The sequence below is a fragment of the Tasmannia lanceolata genome, unplaced genomic scaffold (assembly GCF_043159265.1).
Source record: "Tasmannia lanceolata isolate RefF3 unplaced genomic scaffold, GAP_Taslan_0.1 ptg000008l, whole genome shotgun sequence".
NCBI classification, from domain to species: domain Eukaryota; kingdom Viridiplantae; phylum Streptophyta; class Magnoliopsida; order Canellales; family Winteraceae; genus Tasmannia; species Tasmannia lanceolata.
This window is the reverse complement of record NW_027518685.1, coordinates 29435034-29456538: the sequence shown is the minus strand read 5'-3', so window position 1 is coordinate 29456538 and position 21505 is coordinate 29435034. Positions and strand designations below refer to the sequence as shown.

At 38.6% G+C, this 21505-nt stretch overlaps 1 protein-coding gene across 1 annotated transcript in view; it reads left to right on the top strand.

The window, feature by feature from the left end:
- Positions 1-19904, top strand: part of LOC143885110 (FAD-linked oxidases family protein) — a 61755-nt gene extending 41851 nt beyond the window's left edge. The window contains exons 15-18 of the mRNA XM_077389103.1: positions 1582-1661; positions 1831-1961; positions 15647-15690; positions 19568-19904. Of these exons, the coding sequence (XP_077245218.1) occupies positions 1582-1661; positions 1831-1961; positions 15647-15690; positions 19568-19687 (375 nt within the window). The 3' untranslated portion in view covers positions 19688-19904. The remainder of the gene's footprint in view (positions 1-1581; positions 1662-1830; positions 1962-15646; positions 15691-19567) is intronic.
- The last annotated feature ends 1601 nt before the right edge of the window (positions 19905-21505 follow it).

The following is a 21505-nucleotide window of genomic DNA, read 5'->3' as shown; positions in this document are numbered from 1 at the left end:
CCCAATTCACCCCCTCTCGGTTGCGATCCCCCCTGGGATTTCAGTTTTCGACTGTTACATGGATTCTTCTAAATGGGTGAAAATTCCTGTCAGATTCTAAGACTTCATAGATTTAGTGCGGCTAGATCTCTTTTATTCTATGTTGCATCACTGCGGATACGAGGGTCGGAATCCGACATGGGTATTGAGTGTCAGATTCGGCAAACCTCAAAAATGACAATTCGTGGATTCACCAAAACATTTTAATCATTTTTCAAAAAAATGTTTTTTATACAATAATATGAATCTAATGAGTAATATATTGAAATTTTTAATAGGTTAAGTAGATATAATATTTTATTTCCATTTAAGAAACTTACAATTAGGATTGGTAAAACTCAAAATATGCAGTAATTGTAAAGTTGTGGTCATTTTATTCAGCAGCCGACCCCAACTAGTTTGGAAAAGGCTTAGTTGAGTTGAGTATTTGAGTTTTGGTCATTTTATTCAGCAAAAAAAAAAGACAGATTAAAGAGATCTAGTAGTGTCTTAGAGAATCCTGAAGTATTGGAATCCACGACGTGTCCGAAAAGAATTCTTCACCTATTTAGAAGAATCCATGTAACATGGGTTTTATCTATTTTCTTAATTATACAAACACAAAGATGTTTAAACCAGGTTTTGAGTTTTTTCCATCCTAATATAAGTTTTTCACATGGAAATAAAACACTAGATTTACTTGACCTTCTAAATTCCTATATACTACTTGGTATAACCATATTATTAGTAAAAGGTATTAAGTTTTAGCATTGATTAAAAAATGTATTTCCAAATCCATTAATCTTTCTTCTTGAGGTTTGCCACATTCAACACTCGTACTCATGTCAGATTTTGACACTGGTACCCATACCCATGCAACATAGGTTTTGGAGAGGGAGAGAGAACCCAATAACTATAGAATCTGATTTCAATTGAAATCGAATCCTGACTGCAACGAAAGGACCCTTTTTACCCCCTAAAACGATGAAATGTCTTACACCCTGAAATAGATTTCTGTTTCACCAGAATACTTTTACATGCATCCAAACACTACCTAAGTGAAGTTGCATCTAACTTTTCAACGTAATTTCATATTTCTGTTTATCTTATTCGAGAATTTTGTTTTAGTGGAGAGTAGCACTCTTTGATTGATAACACCATGGTGGCTATGGGAAACTTGTATCGAGCATCCTTGGTTTTATTGGCTCATGGTCTCTGCCTTGAAGCTTTTTAATTACATCAACCACTCAAATGATAGGGTGGCTATAAGTTTTTGCTTATTTATTTTATGCTTGATCTTTCCCTTCAGCCAAGAAATTTTAAGACCAAAGAAACCTGTTGTTCTCTTATGTTTTCAGAGTTTCTTATTTGTAAGCTTCTGTAGAGCAATAGTTACTGCTTTTTCAAATGTTTATTTTTCGTTCATATCCCTGGAAGTGGCATTTCTTCCACTGTTTTAGCAACTAGACTTATTCACAGTTAGTTTCATATATCTAAACTCATAGATCAGCTTCATTTTCTGATTATTCTCCATTTATCTTTTCACAAATTTTCTTATGTCAGGATGTTTGTGTTCCTTTGTCAATGCTTGCGGAATGCATATCAAAATCTAAGAAAGAGCTTGATGCATCGCCGTTGGTGTGGTATGATGTTTTGTTCTGCATACTTGGCATGCTTTAGTGCTAATGGATTGAGTTGAAGTTTATTTATTTATCCATTTCAGTGAACTTGATGATGCTTTTTTATCAAGTTACATATCTCTCTGGATTGTCTTATAAATTGATTTTTATTTCTTCTTTTTTTAAACACCAGTACGGTTATTGCTCATGCCGGTGATGGAAACTTCCACACGGTGATTCTATTTGATCCAAACCAAGAAGAACAACGCCAGGAAGCAGCAAGACTTAACCATTTCATGGTCCATGCTGCATTGTCAATGGAAGGTACTGATAATATTTTTGGAGCTATGGTTTAAGCAATATCAACTGTCCTCATAAGTTCTATGTGCTATTATTGAAGTATTCGAGTCAGTCAATGCCTAGGGAGTCAGGTAGGCGAACCCCACGGCTTAACATGAATGTCCGTCTGTAGGAAGTGCCATATCTAGAAGATTAAAGATGCCATTTTAGACTGGATAAATGGAAACTGACTATAGAGGGGGTTTAGTAGGCACTGTAAACCTTGAATACATTGTTCTCTGTGAATTCTATGCATCAAACTATATAAGACTACGTATATTATGTATATGATATGCTAGAAGGTTATAAATAAAGGGGAAGCAACTACATATGAGCCTACACTGAACCCCTAAACCATACAAAACTTCATTCATGGAAACTGACTATAGATGGGGATTTACTAGGCACTCTAAACCTTAGAAACATGGTTCTCCATGAATTCTATACATCAAACTATATAAAACTGCATATGATATGGATATGATATGCTACAAGGTTAACTGAACCCCTAAATCGTACAAAAAACTTCCTTCTCCTTTCTAGATGGTATAGTTGCGGGTTACAAATAAATAGTTGAAGATACAAAAAAATAATAATACTACACATACGTGTATAAATACTAAGAGGGTGAGCCTTGGCGCAACTGTAAGGTTGCTCCATTGTGACCTGGTGGTCACGGGTTCGAGTCACGGAAACAGCCTCTCTGCAAAGCAGTGGTAAGGCTGTGTACATCTAGCCCTCCCCAGATCCTGCAATGGCGGGAGCCTCGTGCACTGGGCGACCCTATACATGTATTAATACTAAACATTTGCATTTTTGGTAGTGCTAGGTAAATATTGCCTTTTCTGATATTGTGTATATATATATATATATATATATATATATAGAGAGAGAGAGAGAGAGAGAGAGAGAGAGAGAGAGAACATTTCCTACACACTTGTGTAGGTAAGTTACCTACGCACTACCTTAAAATATAGTGGGGGCCCACATTGTTTGGGTGATTCAAACAATTCATTTGAATGGTCCTCACATAGATAGGGTGTCCACAAAAAATCAGATCCATAGGATCATCCCAACCCTACGATTTGTGGAGGTAAAATGGACGTGTATGTTCCTTCACAAATTAGTCCATTTTTTGCCTCCATAGTTTGAATGGTTAGGATGATCCTATGGATCTGATTTTTTGTGGACACCCTATCTATGTGAGGACCATTCAAATGAATTGTTTGGATCACCCAAACAATGTGGGCCCCCACTGTATTTTAAGGTAGTGCGTAGGTAACTTACCTACACAAGTGTGTAGGAAATGTTCTCTCATATATATATATATATATATATATATATATATATATATATATATATAGAGAGAGAGAGAGAGAGAGAGAGAGAGAGAGAGAGAGCTCATATATATATATATATATATATATATATATATATATATATATATATAGAGAGAGAGAGAGAGAGAGAGAGAGAGGGGGGAAGTGTTCCTAAGCTATAGCTCAAAAACACATGTGGCCCCACATTTTTTGGGGATCCAAAGCATTCATTTGGAAGGCCCTTCCATGGATAGGTGTGTACCAAAAATCAGCCCTATAGGATCATCCTAACCCTGCCATCTGTTGAGGGAAAAAATGGGCAGAAACATGGACGCATAGTGTCTGTACATTTTCCACTTCACCTTTGATTGGGTTAGGATGATCCTATAGGGCTGATTTTTGGTACACACCCTATCCATGGAAGGGCCTTCCAAATAAATGCTTTGGATCCCCCAAAAAAATGTGGGGCCACATGTGTTTTTGAGCTATAGCTTAGATAAGCTTAGATAAGCTATAGCTTAGGAACACTTTCCTCATATATATATATATCTGAGTTAAGTGAAGCTACACATACGTGTAGCTAACTTAGCTACACCGACGGCTTAAAATACAGGGGGCCCACATTGTTTGGGTGATCCAAACCATTCATTTGATACGCCCTCACATTGATAGGGTGTGCCCAAAAAATCAGCTCCATTGGATGATCCCAACCGTTCAAACTGTGGAGGCAAAAATGGACAGATTTGTGAAGGTTTTTACACGTCCATTTTTGCCTCAACAAATCGTAGGGTTGGGATGATCCTATGGAGCTGATTTTTTGGGCACACCCTATCTATGTGAGGGCCCGTCAAATGAATGGTTTACAACACCGAAACAATGTGGGGTCCACTGTATTCTAAGGCGTCGGTGTAGCTAAGTTAGCTACACGTATGTGTAGCTACACTTTTCTCTCTCTCTCTCTCTCTCTCTCTCTCTCTCTCTATATATATATATATATATATATATATATATATATATATATATGAGGAAAGTGAAGCTACACCACCGGTGTAGCTAACTTAGCTACACCGCCGGCTTAAAATACAATGGGCCCACATTGTTTTGGTGATCCAAAGAATTCATTTGATTTGCCCTCACATAGATAGGGTGTCCACCAAAAATCAGCTCCATAGGATCATCCCAACCCTACGATTTGTGGAGGCAAAAATGAATGTGTAAAAACCTTCACAAATTTGTCCATTTTTGCCTCCACAGTTTGAAGGGTTGGGATGATCCTATGGAGCTGATTTGTGGTGGACACCCTATCTATGTGAGGGCCAATCAAATGAATTCTTTGGATCACCAAAACAATGTGGGCCCATTGTATTTTAAGCCGGCGGTGTAGCTAACTTAGCTACACCGACGGCTTAAAATACAGTGGGCCCACATTATTTGGTTGATCCAAACCATTCATTTGATAGGCCCTCACATTGATAGGGTTTGCCCAAAAAATCAGCTCCATAGGATCATCCCAACCCTTCAAACTGTGAAGGCAAAAATTGATAGATTTGCGAAGGTTTTTACACGTCCAATTTTGCCTCCACAAATCGTAGGGTTGGGATGATCCTATGGAGCTGATTTTTTGGGCACACCCTATCTATGTGAGGGCCCATCAAATGAATGGTTTGCATCACCCTAACAATGTGGGGCCCACTGTATTTTAAGCCGTTGGTGTAGCTAAGTTAGCTACACGTATGTGTAGCTACACTTTTCTCATATATATATATATATATATATATATATATATATATAGAGAAAGTGAAGCTACACCGCCGGCTTAAAATACAATGGGCCCACATTGTTTTGGTGATCCAAACCATTCATTTGATTGGCCCTCACATAGATAGGGTGTCCACCAAAAATCAGCTCCATAGGATCATCCCAACCCTTCAAACTGTGGAGGCAAAAATGGACAAATTTGTGAAGGTTTTTACACGTTCATTTTTTCCTCCACAAATCGTAGGGTTGGGATGATCCTATGGAGCTGATTTTTGGTGGACACCCTATCTATGTGAGGGCCAATCAAATGAATTCTTTGGATCACCAAAACAATGTGGGCCCATTGTATTTTAAGCCGGCGGTGTAGCTAAGTTAGCTACACCGGCGGTGTAGCTTCACTTTCCTCTCTCTCTCTCTCTCTCTATATATATATATATATATATATATATATATATATATATATTCACAACATCTCCAAAACAAACAAATATTCACTTTGATCTTTTAAAAAACCCTTTCTGAGGAGGATCATGTCACACCCCGGCCCCAAACCATGCAGATATTGTCCGGTTTTGGGTCGCAACCCGCCCCGGTTTTTTTTTCCCACTGGAAAACGTGTCTACACAGGGAGGGGAAATCCACATATATAGCCCAGTAATTTTTTCCTCCCTTTACGATGTGGGATCTCACAATCCACCCCCCTTAGGGCCCAGCGTCCTCGCTGGCACACCGTACTGGATGGGAGGTCCTGCTCTGATACCATTATGTCACGCCCTGGCCCCATACCGTGCAGATATTGTCCGGTTCTGGGTCGCAACCTGCCCCGGTTTTGTTTTTCCCACTGGAAAACGCATCTACACAGGGAGAGGGGAAATCCATATATATAGCCCAGTAACTTTTTCCTCCCTTTCCGATGTGGGATCTCACAGATCACCTCATTCATTTATAACAGATTATTGATGTGCTGCAAGAGCACGAGCTATATGCCAATCTCAAGAAGTGTAGCGTCTTGACAAGTGTAAGCTGATTCTTTTTGGTTGGGACATGTAGTGCAGCTTCAGAGCTCGTGGTGGATTAGTAGAAGGTTGATGCTATTCTTATGTGTCCTATACCCAAGAGTATTCATCATATCCAAACTTCTTATGGCTTGGTTACCTTTTATCACAGGTTCATCAGGAGCTTCAATTCAATAATTGCTCTGTACACTTATTGCCTCACAATGGTACATTTCAGTGGAAAATAGAGGCAGGGAAGAGTTTCAAAATGATCAAGTAGAAGATAACATTGGCTCTTCTGCTAGCATTGTGGTCTGTGATGCCTCGCACATGGGCTGTGGGAGTAGTGTTGAGCCAGGAGGATTGTCCAATAGTTTTCTTCAGTGAGTTGAAAGACATGCCCTGGCATCAATGCTCTATAATCTATATACGTGTTGAGTTCTATTTTATTATTCATGCTCTTCATCACAAGAGGCATTATCTGATTCTGCTAGAGCTCATTTTATTTTTGGATTAATGCCCCGAAGCACGTGAATGTGTTAACACATGCTGAGCTATCGATATCCTAATGTGGGTGGCTTACCGGCAGGTGTTTGCTTTCGTCAGTTGACATAAGGCAGGGCGTTTGGATAGAGTGGATGATGCTTTGAGTAGAAGAGTTGTGTTCTTGAGCTTTATGTTTGTCAAAGTTATTGGGTTTGTTATGATGTTGAATTATACATAGAGGATGCATATTTTTCGACAATCTGTGCACAATGTCAAGACAAGGCAGTGGACCCTTATGTTGTGTAGGATGGGTATCAGGAACTAGAGATTGATTATGACTAGTTCTTTGCACAAGAGAATTATGTTCAAGCTCCATGGAGGGTGTCTAGTTGGGCAATTTGGTAGGGATAAGATGGTTTCTTTGGTGTTGAGAAGTACTATTAGTTGAAGATGTGCATAGACATCACTCAGCTTGTGGAGAGGTGTCATGTATGCCAGGCAGCAAAAGTGACGTAGGACAATACCTAATCTAGGGAAAATCCTACACTCCTAATGGGATAATGGTTTTAAGAAAGGCTTAGGGTTAACTCAAAAGACTCAGAACTTCTAAAGGGACTAACCTAGGGCTGATTTAATGAAGGTTTGATTAACGGGCAGCAGCAATATCGAGGCTTAGAATGCATTCAATAATTAGAAGGAACATAATTAGCATGAAATAAACCTTATACAAATCAACCAATAGGTAAAGCTCTTTCTGGTGAATTGTTAATGACAAAATTAAGCCTAAACTATGTTTTACGCTTGCAACCAATTAAAATAACTATCATTCAAAAAAAAAAAAACACAATTAAAATAACTAAAAGCTAATGTAAGTACCAATGAAATAGATGTAACACAAGCATGAAAATAATAATATCCAATGAAGAAAAACAAAAAAAATGTCCAACAACAGTAAAAGGTTCAAAAGGGTCCAATTTTGGGCTGTAAGGGTATTTTGGTAATTTGGCAGATCTGGGATTTTGGTTTAATGCGGCTGTCCAAATCTTAGGTTAAGGTTTAGAAGGTAAAAGAAAGGTTAATCTAGGGTTTAGGCTCTGATTTGATGGTAGATTTAGGCTAGGGATCTTTAAAAGGGGTTTCCAAGCTTGAAAAGGGTGCAAATTTTCAATTGGCTACAAAGGGGTTTAAAGTTAGGGTTCTTGGGTGTTTAGGCTGGGGTTTAATCATAAAAACAATCCCTCAAAATCTCATAACAAGATCTTGGAGAACAAGAGAGATCAATGGATTTTCGGTTTTCTAGTTTTAGGGTTCAAGAACAAAGAAAATAGAAAATCTGATTTACTAACCTTATTTGTATTGATTTGATTGAAGAAATAGAAGAGAATAGATGAGAGGAGATGAGAGAAGAATGGCTCCACGCCACCGAGAGTAGAAGAGAAGAAGTCCAAGCCACAATAGCTCTCAAAAAATTCTCAATTATATTCAATATTCAAAAGTCCTTTACATTGCTTTCATAAGATGTATTTATAAGAAAAGAAACCCTAGAAGATAACTTAAAATTAAAAAAACTAATTTCAACCATTCATCTAGTCCAAAGTAAACTAAGTAAAGATAAAAACTTATCTAAAATAGTAATCCCATAATAGACCTTTACCACTTCCTAAAAACACTCATAACTTGCTCAAATCACATCCAAATCATGTGATCTTGGGCCCATTAGATAGGTAATTGAAAAACCTTTCTAATAATACAAAAAACACGCCAAACGGAGGAGATTAGATGCCTAAAAAGTAGGCTACAAATAAAATGACGAAAATATAAAGTAAATAATAAAAAAAAGACGCCAATGTCTGTGGCCCATGCTAGAGTCCCCGCCATCAGTCTCATCCACGTCTACGCTTGTAAACCTTGAATCCACGCCCATTGTTGATGTCCCCTTCAGAAAGGCTAGAGACAAAATACAATATTTTGCACTCCATTACCAGTCCCATTGGCTCCATGGGTGGATGTTGCTATGGATTTTGTTTTGGGTCTTCCATGGACTCAATGAAGTATGGACTCGATCTTGGTTATTATTAATCAATTTTCTATGATGGTTGACTTCATTACATACAAGAAAACAAAAGATGCTTCGTTCGTTGCAAACCCCTATTTAGGGAGGTGGTGAAAGTCACATGAGGTGCTCGGACACCAAGTTTCTTGGCCACTTTTGGAGAACTTTGTGGAGGAGGATGGATGCATAATTGTGTAAGCCCAATGGTTCAATCCGTGGTTATCTTCGATCTTGTTGTGATGATTCCAAACACAAATGATTCATTATATACTAATGAGTTTGTGTTTAGCTTTGTGCATGTCTTGAAGATCAAGGTATCAATTTAAAGTCAAGGATCATGGATCATGGATCATGGCATTGGAGCTCAAGAATTAAAGAAGAAGACGTCAATTGAAGATCTAAGTCAAAGTTCTTGAGTCTAGTTTGTAAAAACTAGTCCCTCTTAAGTTTAAATATAATGGCACTTAAAGGAGAATAAAAGGAAGTGAAAAAGGACTTAAAGTAAATGATCATGGTAGTGTCCCAACATATTTGGACCCACATGGAACTTAATTTGAATACCCAAAGTCCATGTCCAAAGGCCATAGCACAAAAGTAGTTGAAAAACAACATTGTCCAAACTTCACAGACGTCTGTGAAAATAGACAGACTTCAGTAAACATTCCACATGGGATTTGCAGATGTCTGAGCGAGAGATTGTTGGTTTTTTATTTTGTAACACTAGTTCCATATACGCTGTGGGTCGTCTGTGCTAGCCGTTGGGAGCCCTATAACGGCTAGTTTTGGGCTCCCTTTTTTTAAAGGCCTCTAACCTTCCTAAATGTTATGGAACACTCATGAAACCTTCTTGGACATATCTTTGAGTGAATTCACCCCTTGTGCCATTGTTTGTTAATCTTTTGAGGGACTAGTATAGGATTATACTTGTAAATCTTTTGAGTGAGATACTTGTTTGTGAGCTAAGTGTTTTATCTCTCTTGTGAGAGGGTTTTGTATCTTTCATTTCTTTGTTTACATTTGGCAAGTGTGTGGAGACACGAAGCCATCTCCGAAGGCGAGTGTTGGGAGACGCGTAGCCATTGTCGGTAAGTGCTGAGGTGTGGAGCCACCTCGGTGTATTGGTTTGATCTTCCCCTTTAAGAAGATCGGCTTTAAGTGAAGCCATCAACGTTAGTTGGTGGAGTGGATGTAGGTCCGAAGTTTTGGATTGAACCACTATAAAATCTCTGGTGCACTCCTCTCCCCTATCTCTCTACATTTCTTGTGCATTGATTTTATCTTTGTTGTGCATATAGTTAAATTTGTTCTTGGGCATAATTTTCAATCAATCTTTTTAAAAGAGCAAAATTTTTCTAAAACCCATTTCACCCCCACTCTTGGGTTGCCACCTGGGCCCTATATTTCTAACAAATTGCAATATAGTAGTGCATATCACCCCCGACGGATGATAAGACCAAGATGGAGAATCATATCTTTGGTAAATCAAAAGAAAGTGTTGAATTCGAAAGATGACTATCAGGGACGTCTTCAGAAGCCGTCGGCCTCCTCCTTTGACGGCCGTTGTTTCTAGGTTCCCGATGGATTCCCTTATTTGCTCCTGCGGCTTTAACCTTGATCTCACTGTGGATCACTTCCAAAATTTCCTTGAAGCAGGATATCCTGCTCTGGAAGTATTCTCAGTTTGTCTGGGCAAGGCGGCGACCTGAATAGGTCTCAGTGGGCTCCTCCCACATCCCATTCAGGGTCCCTGGGTAGCATTGCGGACAGGGAGACCAGAGCGAGACGACTGGAATTCGGTGCCAAAAGAATCCCTGGCCAAAGAGCCTCTGAATATAACCGTCGATTGCCTTCCAGTGACAGTGACTGGATGTGTCCTAAATGCCAATACGTAAACTTTGGATCGCGGAATGCCAGTAGAAAATGTTCAGATCTCAAATCCAAATTGGACCCAGCCATGGTTTGGAGGCCTAAAGTCGGACCTTCTCAGGCTGATATTCATGATGACCCCTTAGCCCTTCTGATCCCAATTACATTGGTAGAGGAAAGAAAGAAATATTTAAAGAGCTGCCTCATTGGGAGCTTGAAAACTGTATCCTGGTTGCTGGAAGACGTATGGGAGTGGGCTAAAAGATGTTGGGGTTTGCCGGAGTTGCAGAAGCCTTTCTCTATTAACTCAGTAGATATCCTGTTCTGTTTAGAGTCAGAATCCCAGGCGTGGAGGTGATGCTTTGGGAGGAATTCTCTCTTCCCTTCAGCCTTGGTTCCCGACTTATAATCCGGGAGCTAGAACCATTAGGATCATGTTTTATGATATCCCTCTTCTCGCCTGGTCAACGTCAACTGTGGAGTATCTTGGGCAACATCTGGGCCAGGTGATCTAGACCAGCTCTTTGGTAATCACGACCACTTCATGTCTTTCGTATCAGCATTGGTCTTAACTCCCTTGTGGAAAACTATCCCCTCATCCATTAATATAAGAGTGGAGTCCAGTATTTATTCTGTTGGAGTTAAGATGATTTATGAGGATAGCATTAATAGTTTGCCGGTATCGGCTATGGGGGAATCAAGCAATAAGGATAATATGGGAGTTTGTGAGGGCCCCGAACAGGCTTCCGGTGTCCACATGCCGGCGATGGATGCCTCACCAAAAAAGGTGACAAGCACTAATCTCGATACCTGCGATTCTTCCAGGGACCCATTGGTGGGTCCCGATTTGAATTTTGAATCTCCCAAGCTTACTGCTACCAACTTGCCTAGAATGTCAGAGAGCAAGAAAGCTGTAGTGATTGGAAATTGGGGTCAGGCCGAAAGTGGATCGGCACGGAAAACATTAAATGCAGTATCTCGTGGCGAGAAAGGAAAAGAATTTCGAAAAGATGTTGCTGACAGTTGTATATTGACTTCGGCAAAGGACAAAAGGGCTCTAAAGATAAAAACTAGATTCAATAGTGATAATAAAAATTTTAAGGACAAGTGCCTACGTATAGGAAAAGTTAACGTACACCGTAGAAGTACTAATTCGGAAATAAAGTTACTAGCTGCTCGAGGTGGTCTTTCTGCTCGAGGTGGTCTTTCAGTATTTACAAGAAAATTGAAAGGTATTGTTAGGAAAGAAAATTATAGGAGGAAACTAGTTGTTGAATCTCAGAAGCTCCTTCAAAATTTCGACACCACCACTTCTCCAGCTATGTGAGGAAAGGATTCGGCTCAGGATGGAAATTCTCCGCCCGCCCAGGGCTTTTCGTATGAGGATGGAGATGTTGAACTGCTGAAAAATCTCCGCTATAACGAAAAGCTTGCTAGGAAGGAATCGCCCACCCCTTGTGAGATTTCTCTTAGCCCGTTAAAAAAGCGTTGGGCCCAGCTAAAGAAAAACTCATCCACCATCAACAGTCTTGAACTTAATTTTGAATTGACTAGTGATAAGGAATTGCACTTACCCCTCCTTGATCTCTCCATATTCAGTAAAGTTCTAGAAAAGGAAAGACGTACCCGTCTGCGCCTCTGGGAAGAGGAAAGAAAAACTGCTATCAGAAACCTGGAAAACAATCAATCCAACCCGAATCCTGAGGTAGCTGTTGCCTCGGCCATCTCAGGACGGATCGAAGATCTGGGAACTGAGGGGACCCAAACTTCTAAGGACCCTAAAGGTAAGGCAAAGTAGGTTGATGATAGCTTAGAAGATTCAAGGACTAGGGGATCGTTTTCGGAAGAATTCAATGATTTGTTATCGATGGAAGATGTATTTGGGATTTTACATATAAGGAAGATTTGGGGGCAGCCAAAAACATGTTTCTCGCAGTGAAGACAAGAGATAAGGAAGAAAAGAAGGCAAGAGAAAAAGAAATTGAAAAGAAGATTGGAGAAGATCTTAAATAATTTAGCTTCAAAGATAAGTATTGACTTTCCCCTCAGTAAAGTGCCTGAGGGGGTAATGCAGTATTGATTTAGATTGGTGGCTCTGGTTGAAACTACATGATTTGGGTTGTAGGTTCCCTCCAGAATCTTTCAAGGTATATATGTTTAAAAGCAATGTCATTGCTGGTCGTTGTCCATAAGTTTTCGATTTCCAATAGCCATAGCTTGAGAGATTTGTTCTTTCGCTTAGGTTTCCTAGTCTGGATTCTCTAGATCTGCTATTTTTCTTGAAATTCTATGTTAGATCTAAAGTCTTAGAATTTCAATTTGCAAGTCTGGTAGTTTTAGAAGCTTGAAGCATTGGTAGTCTTCAGAAATTCCGGTTTACCTATAACCACAAGAAGTACTTATTTAGGAAAACTAGAATTATGTGCAGTTCAAAAAGGTGCAGGCGAAAGGTTTGGGGAAAGGAATAGACAAAGGAATAGAGGAAAGGATTATGTGCAGATTAGAATTATGTGCAGTTCAAGAAATATGTGTAGTATGATAGAGGAAAGGAATAGTTGGCTTTTTGTAATTTATTCTGGCTACTTTTGAATTGGTGTGGCAATTCATCTTAATATTGTGTATTGCAGGATGGGACTCTTGGTCCCAAATGCTATTTGAATATTAAAGGAATTTGTCATCTTTCAGAAAAAAAAACTTTGGTAAATCTTCTTAGAAGCATTTTTGACAACCGAGACGGATAGCGGTGAATCTACCACTATTTCATGCAAAGTTTGCGTATAACATTTTTTTGAAATAGATCTACTATGAAGATTTTCCCCTTCGAGGCAGTTTATGGGAGAGATTCCAACAACGTTCTTGATAATGTGTCGTTGCTAGTTGTAGGAAAGATCAGAAGATGTGTAAGAGATGGTTGCACGCATTAGAGAGATTCATGATTAAGTCCGGAAGAAGTTAGGGTAGAGCAACTCCAAGTACAAGAACCAAGCCTATAAGGATAGGAGGCATCGAGAGTTTTAGGAAGGTGATCTCGTCAGAGTCTACTTGCACATGGAAATATTTTCTAGTGGGTGCATGCAACAAGCTCAATAACAAAGAAGGCTGTACCATTGGCTGTTTTGAAGAAGATTTGGAACAATGCTTTATTTGATTCTTTCACAGGGACATGGAAACTTCAACATCTCTAACGTTTTAGATATACAAATACCATCTTGGGAAGATTGGCATCATAGACTAGTTGAAATCAAGGTCTAGTTCGTCTTCAACCAGGGGAAAATGACGCATGCATGAGCCATGCCCCACCAAGAATTGTGCATGTGTGTGGTGGTTCTCGGGGGGGGGGGGGGGGGGTTCATAGTTCATTAAGAGGTCCATATGACCCTTGCCGAGTACTTTTAATTTAAGTTTTAGTTAGTAGTTCTTTATTTAAAAATTTATGGTAATTTGGCATAAAAGGACTGTTATAAAACATAAATAACGCCTTTCTCTAACAGCTTAAGCTTTTGGAGAAGTTGGTAAGTTAACATGGTATCAGAGCCAAAGGTCTCGAGTTCAAACCTCCCGGATAGCAAAAATCCACATGCGATGGTCGGTCCAAAGTGACCACATGTGCCACGTGTTTGCCAAGTGGGCCACACGTGCGGGAGAGTGTTAAAGTATAAAACATAAATAACGCCTTTCTCCAACAGCTTAAGCTTTTGGAGAAGTTGGTAAGTTAACAAGGACATTAGTTTACTAAATCAGATATTGTTGGTGTTTTGGATAGATCTTCTGGAAAGATCTGGATAGTTGATAAATATGAATCTGTTGTACTATCTTAAAATGCATCATTATATTGAGGGGGAATCAGGATGAACCATTTCAGAAAACTATCATTAAACGTGCATTAAAGTCTTGAAACTTTTAACACCGTTTATGATATCGCCACAAAATCCATTGTTACTATCTTCTGGTACAAAAGACCAAAGGTGAGAAATGTAGGATTATTTATCTCAGATTTTTTTTTTGAAAGATGACATTTTTCATTGATATTAAAAAAACATTGGGGACCAGAAGTCCCATTCTGCATTACAAGATATCAATAAAACTGGACCGGGCATACCCGGAACCAGGAAAGGGTAAAACCTAACAAAAGAACTTCAACTGCACTAACATTTTCCTTTCTTCCTTCACCATGCCATTGATAAACTTTACTTTGGAGGCCCCAAAAGCATCTCTTTATATTATCAGTTCTTTTTGCAAGCCAAATCCCATTAATCTTGTTAGCACCAATATTAACAAAGCATCAATTGTCCGTAAAACCAAGGACGAGAATGCCCAAAAAGCTCCTTTCCCATTAGGTATAATCGATCCAACTCCCAAAAAAATCTTAAGGGCTGGGACCAGGGTCTAACTATCAGGCACAATCAGTCAGCTCCACTGAAAGGGCTCCAGTGTCCAGCTCCAATTCCATGTCCTCAGGCCAGTAGTCTGCGGCAAACTGCGGAAAGGGGACCTCTACTACAGGATTCCTTCGAATTGAAATTAATTCAGCTATCTTCCGAAGGCAGAGATTTTTCTTTGCCTCCCATTCCATTCGCCTTAGTTCATTTGTATAGTCCAGCCAACCTTGAAAGAAGGGAAATTTGTAGATTGGTATGCAAATGTCCTTTAAATTATACATACCAGTAACAGGGAAAAGTTCGTCCGCGACAGTCCGATAATCTGCTTGGAATTGTCTACATTGATGCTTAAGTTTGCTTTTAACTAATTCGGGAGTGGTGGGAGCCTCCGCCAAGGCTATAGTCCTGTTGTAGTGCAGGCTAAGAACCCATCGACGGTGTGCATACCATTCAGATAGATCAAGAACCTCTTTCCTTAGTGTTTTAAAGGTTTTGTGACCCACCGGGGAAGAAGAAGAAGCCATTTCTAAGTACCAGGAGGTTGTACTTGTCTTTTCTGAGGTAGACAAAAGTTGAATAAGATCTTTTAAGAGAAGATACCCCTTAAAACCAAAAGAAAAAAGAACTGCCATCAATCTACCCTTGAGATTTTTTAATAATATCTTTTGAAAGAACATTTATCTCAGATATCTCTGTATATGCGTAATTTTCATATTTATTTATGAATGGTGGTTAACCTCAATTAAAGATATAGCTTTTGGTATCTGCAGCCACGAATGTTTATTTTTTATTTGTCCTGTTTGTTACTGAACAGGAACATGTACGGGAGAACACGGTGTTGGTACTGGAAAAATGAAGGTGTGTAGTTGCCTCCTATGTTTAAAAAAGCTTGCTAAGTTGTGTAGAGATAAAAATGACAAGTAGTGAGTAATGGAACCAAATTTTGAGCGGCTTTCACTTCAAGCGTGACATGTCATTATAAAAAACAATCTTTGTTTATATATTTACTACTAATGCATTTTCAATTGCACATATGATATTGACTTTAATTGCTTAACCTTGCACATTTCTTGGAGGATTCTTCACCCAAATGTTGCTATTTCTATTTGAGGCCACTATCTTGTCCAAGCAATCAGCGACACCATATGATATTGACTTTAATTGCTTAACCTTGCACATTTCTTGGAGGATTCTTCACCCAAATGTTGCTATTTCTATTTGAGGCCACTGTCTTGTCCAAGCAATCAGTGACACCATTTTCTTCTCTAAACATGTGAGAAGCTGGCCAGTTTTTAAACTGACTTTGGAGGGCCTTGCAGTCTTTTCTTAGTCTTTCTGTTTCCCAGACCAGATGTTTTTCATCATTCTTGACGTCCCTGAGGATTTTGGATGGGTCCCCCTCTATCCAAATTTTCCGAATCTACAGTTACAGAGCCATACATAAACTCCGTAATAGAGCCACACATTCTGCAAGGTGGCTAGTAGCATGAGGACATAAATGTTGCATGTCGCTATGAAGTTTCCTTCATGATTGCCAAAAACACCATCTGCCCCAGTATGCCCAGTATTCCATAAAGGGGAACCATCAAAATTTATTTTTATAAAGCCCTGAGGAGGAGGTTTCCAAGCGCAAGTGATAACAGAGTCAATGGTTGGTCTAATATTTTCTTGGTCTCATTCCTGTAAAATAAAGAGATGTATTATGGAAGAGTAGGAGGATTGTGATGATAAATTTACAAATTCTAGAACCACTGATTTTGGAAGTTCCAGTTTCCTTGTTGGGAGGCCATTTTGTTTCAACTTTTCGAGATTATCCATAGCATGAATGGGAGGATAGCAAGCTGAAGCCCTTTGATTCAGCCTACTCCAGGGGGCAGTTGGTACAACTGTTTGATGGTCCCCATCATGTTTGCCGACCAATTCCAGGTAATGCCGGCCTGAAACTGCTTGAAATCCAATTACAAACCTGGGTAACACATTCACAGAATAAGAAAAAGTGATAGTTATTCTGGTTGAAGGTTGCAAAGAGGGCAACTGTCAAGGGTGTCCATACCTCTACCAAGGAGTAAGACTCTCATAGGGATAGCACCTTTAACAAGTTTTCGCATAGAACATTTTATTTTGGTGGGGCACATGGCTATCCAAATTAGGTTCCACTGGTTTGGGTCTTGTTCAATATTGCTTTGATCCTCTTTGATTTTAAGGGCAATGGGGTTGGCAGTTTCAATGGAGAATTCCCAATTTGTTTTGGTGTCTACTACTTATCTGGAGCTGGTTGAATAGGGAGGTAGATGTTCAGAATTTGGTTACCGATTGTGAGTGTCCAGATTTGATCGATGAGTTCCTCCTTCCATCTATGATTGTCCTTGTCAATGAGCTCATGGACCCTGTTATTTGTGAATTCTTGAGGGGTAATGATTTTCAGGCATTTAATGATTGGAAAAAATTCAATCACTTTCGTTATAGGCCTTCTCAAGGTCAATCTGGTACAGGAATTGACCCATTTTCCTTTATGTTTCTTGAAAATCGAGATGATTTCCACAGTGATAAAGATGTTGAAGATTCGTCTTTCTGGGACAAAAGGAGATTGGTTAGGGGAAATGATTCTTTGGAGATGGGGTCCTATTCGATTGCCAATTATTTTGGATTGAATTTGTTCATGGGGTCCACTCCTTCAACCATCTCGATCACTTCATTTCTAATATTCCAAAAGGACTTTGTAAAAGCAAGCCTGGAACCTATCTGGCCCAAGAGCTTTATTTATCGGTAAGATCATCAAATAGTATTAGGTATTTCTTTCAAGGAAGTTACTTGATCCAGGTTGGGATATGAAGAGATTTTGGAGTGATATAGCTGCATTTCTTAGATTCCTATTATCTTCGTAGGCATAAGTTCCAATGTCAATTTTTAATTTTGGATATTTTTTCTATTTCTTCGACAGATAATAGTTATATGGAAGTACTCTGCGTCCCCATCTCCCTCCTTCAACCATTGAATTCGGGGTCATTGTTTCTGATGGACTTCGTCTATAAGTAGGAGATGGTGAATTTTACTTTGTATCGATTTTTCCATGTCTTTCAAAAACTGGGATGAGGGGGAGTTGGCAAGTTGTATCTGGGTATCATTAAAATCCGATCTGAGACGGAAAAAAAATCTTCCTTGGGATGCACCCGATGACTCAATGGTTCTGTCTTTTGAGAGTAGATTTGATTTGGGCCAGCTTTCGCTCTAGATCGAGCCCCAAGTTGCCAATATGTGATTTCCTTTTGTTCCTAATAGTTGGTGAGAGGTAGCTCTTATTTGGGAAGGGTTAAAGGTTAACATGATCGGGTTGTGATTATAAGCCATACGAAGAAGACAGGTAACAATAGCATTCTAGTTGTAAGTTTGCCATGTCGAATTTCTGATGCTCTATCTAAACTGATCTTTATATTGGTTAATCCTATGTGATTGTTAGTCTGAGTGAAAGGCTTATCATGGAACCCATGATCAACCAACCCATGGAAATTAACGGCTTTAGCAATTTGAAGATTACCAATGGATAGATTATTCAGGCCACCTTTATTCTTAGTCGATGAGCAAATGGAGTTAAAATCGCTAAGCAGACACCAGTTGGGTTGGGAGGGTGAGTCCATTAGGGTCACTAGTTAGTGGAGAGTTCTAAGGTTTTCCCACTGCTATCTTCAGCCAATGTAATTAGGGTTGGCATATATTTAAAAGATAGGATCCATGCACTCATAGTGACAAATATTTCTGAGACTTTGGAAAATCTAGCGATATTTTGGAAAACAGTATTTTTCCAATATTTCAGATTTCAATATCTCGTGAGAATCTTGATATTTCCTCTATTGTCATGATATTTTCAGATAATTTTCATTTTATTTATTTTTTCTTTTAATTCTTTTAATTTACCATCATTTACTTTTTATTTAAAAATCTTTTTATGTATTTTTTCTTCTATAAGATTTTTCAGATAATATCTCTAGAAACAATAAAATTCTCATGATAGAATCCTCAACTCAACTCAACCCAACAAAGCGTTTGTCCCAAACTAGTTGGGGTCGGCTAAAATGAATCCTTTAGAAAAATTTCATGAAGAAGGTGAAAGGAATCTACCCGGCTCTAGTTGGGTTCTTCTACGTGGATCATTTTCTTCCATTCTATCCTATCCAAGGTCATGTTCTCTGTTATGTTCCTAGCTATCAAGTCTTTCCTCACTGTTATCTCATGATAGAATCCTATGGCAAGAAAATCCTGAGAATGATATTTATCACTATTTCTCTCCTCCGTGTATTCTTCTTCTTCTTCTAAGTTTTGGTGCTGAAGTATTTATTTTGATTTTATAATTATTAAATTGTATCCCAAATTTGTAGATCACTCGAGAGATTTCTTCTGAATGTTGAATTTAGAATTCTGCTTAGAAGTTAAAGGCATTGAGGTTATTTGGACCAAAATCAGTTGTCTTTTCCATCAACGAATGCATGAAATAGCATATTTTAGAAGCCATAACATAGATTATGAGTTCAGTCTATTAATTTCGGCAAAGCAGGTGGTCCACATGGACTAAATTTGGATGCTTTCGTTGGTGGAAGTGATGGGACCCAAATGAAATAACAGGGGTCCCATTGCAGAAATATATGGTCTGACAGACCATGTAACTGGTTATCTTCTAATTTTCCTTTTTTCCTTCCCAAAAGATAGATTGTCTTGAGAGAATGTTGTTTTGTATTTCCAGTACCTTGAAGAAGAACATGGCATAGAAGCACTGAGGACAATGAAAAGAATAAAAGTGGCTTTGGATCCCAACGATATCATGAACCCAGGGAAGCTCATTCCACCCCATGTATGTATCTAAGACTTAAGCTTACTGTACTCTGCTCATTTCTGCTTTTCTTCCTCCCTGAAGATGCAAATTCTTACTGTCCCATATGAAATCTTGAAGTCTCATGTGTAGAAACACAATTATTTATCAGTGAAATGAAAACAGACCATGTAAAGAGAGTTGGATTCAATTGAGGACTAGCCCAAATGGAGAATTTTTTTTAATGGTACCCAAGTGGAGAATTTTTACTTCCGGTTAGTATTTTGCTCAATACTTGTAACAGGATTTATTTTGATAACTTTTTGCTCTTGTTTTAGATTGCTCACCTTTTTTGTTGTGAGTTATTCCTTGTAAGTTGCTTCAAACTAAAAAGGGTTGTTTGCAATTATGTTGAATTTTAACCAACTTTTAGGCCCTGTTTGGATTTCAAGAAAAACATTTCTGATGGAAAGTTTTTCTTAGGATTTTTTTCTTCTTTCCACAATTTAGAGGGAAATGATATGGTTATGTTTAATTTAGAGAGATACTATTATATATATATATATATATATATATATATATATATATATATATATATATATATATATATATATTGAAGGTATCTCTAAGTAAAAATTGAATCTTCAAGTTATCTTTATTCATGTGTAAAAAGTAGGAAATTTTAGAAATATTTTTTCTTTCCCAAAATTTCCAAAAAATTCCTTCAATCCAAACGCGCGCCAAAAGGGTGAGTTTAGATAGGTTTGAGTTAGATGTATTTGAAAAACTGCCAATGGTATTTTCCTCTTTCTAATTTGATTGTTAACTTTGAAGTTTTAACTAACTTATAATAGGGATGAGTTTGAGATTAGGTCTATTCGGAAAAAAAGTGTTTTTCTCTTTTCAATTTTAGTTTTGAGGGTATCAGGTCTCTGTTTAAAAAAAGAAAAACCTTTATACTTGGTGTTTAAAATAAGCCCTTCTGAGCCTAGTTGATCTATAAATGAAGAGGGAAGCTTCTTCTTTACGTCGCTTTGCATTTCTCAAGAGAGTTATGAAGCATATAACTCATTCAATATCTTGGCTGTGGGTTCACACAGTGGTTATATAGATCTTAGTCCATATCTCTCATCATTTATATGTAACTATGATTTTGCCCTTCATTTTCCTTCTCATTTGGCAATTCTTTCTCATTTGAACACTTAACTTGGAGGTGGTTTCATTAAGAATTCTCTTGAATCCAAATCATTGATCAAGCCTCCAAGAAAAGCTAAACCGTTGATTTCTGTTAAAAGAGATTTCATATGCCGTGTGCCAGTGAAGTCCGGTATTTTTCATACGATCATCCTAACCATCTGATCTTTAGAGTGACTCCACCTGGATCGGAGGGTTGGGATCATCCTATGGAATTGATTTACAGGTACAGCCTGTTTAAGTTTTGGCTCAACAAATGAACAGTTTGGATCATCATATGAAGGGCCCCAATGTACTTTCTAAAAAATACTTGACTTCACGCCCAGGCATCTTATCAAATCTGTGCTAAAAATAGGACCAAAACCATGTGGGTCATCATGATGTTCTACAAGATCAATGTGGTCTTGACCAAAACAGAAGCCTATCGGTATTCATCGTCCATTTACAAGTCAACAGTTGGACGGTTAGGATTGTCTAGTTCTGTGGAGTTCTGCACAGTTGGTACTGATCCAAGGTGTCTCACCCGATGGATGTACGGTTTAGATCACTTTCCAAATGGGGCAGTTGAGGATGGGTGGGCCCTGCAAATCTCATGCTATAGTTCTTCTTCAGCAATGAAAAGGGTGGCTTAATCAAATTGATGGGTGTGCCATGGAACAATTACAGGGTTTTTTTCGT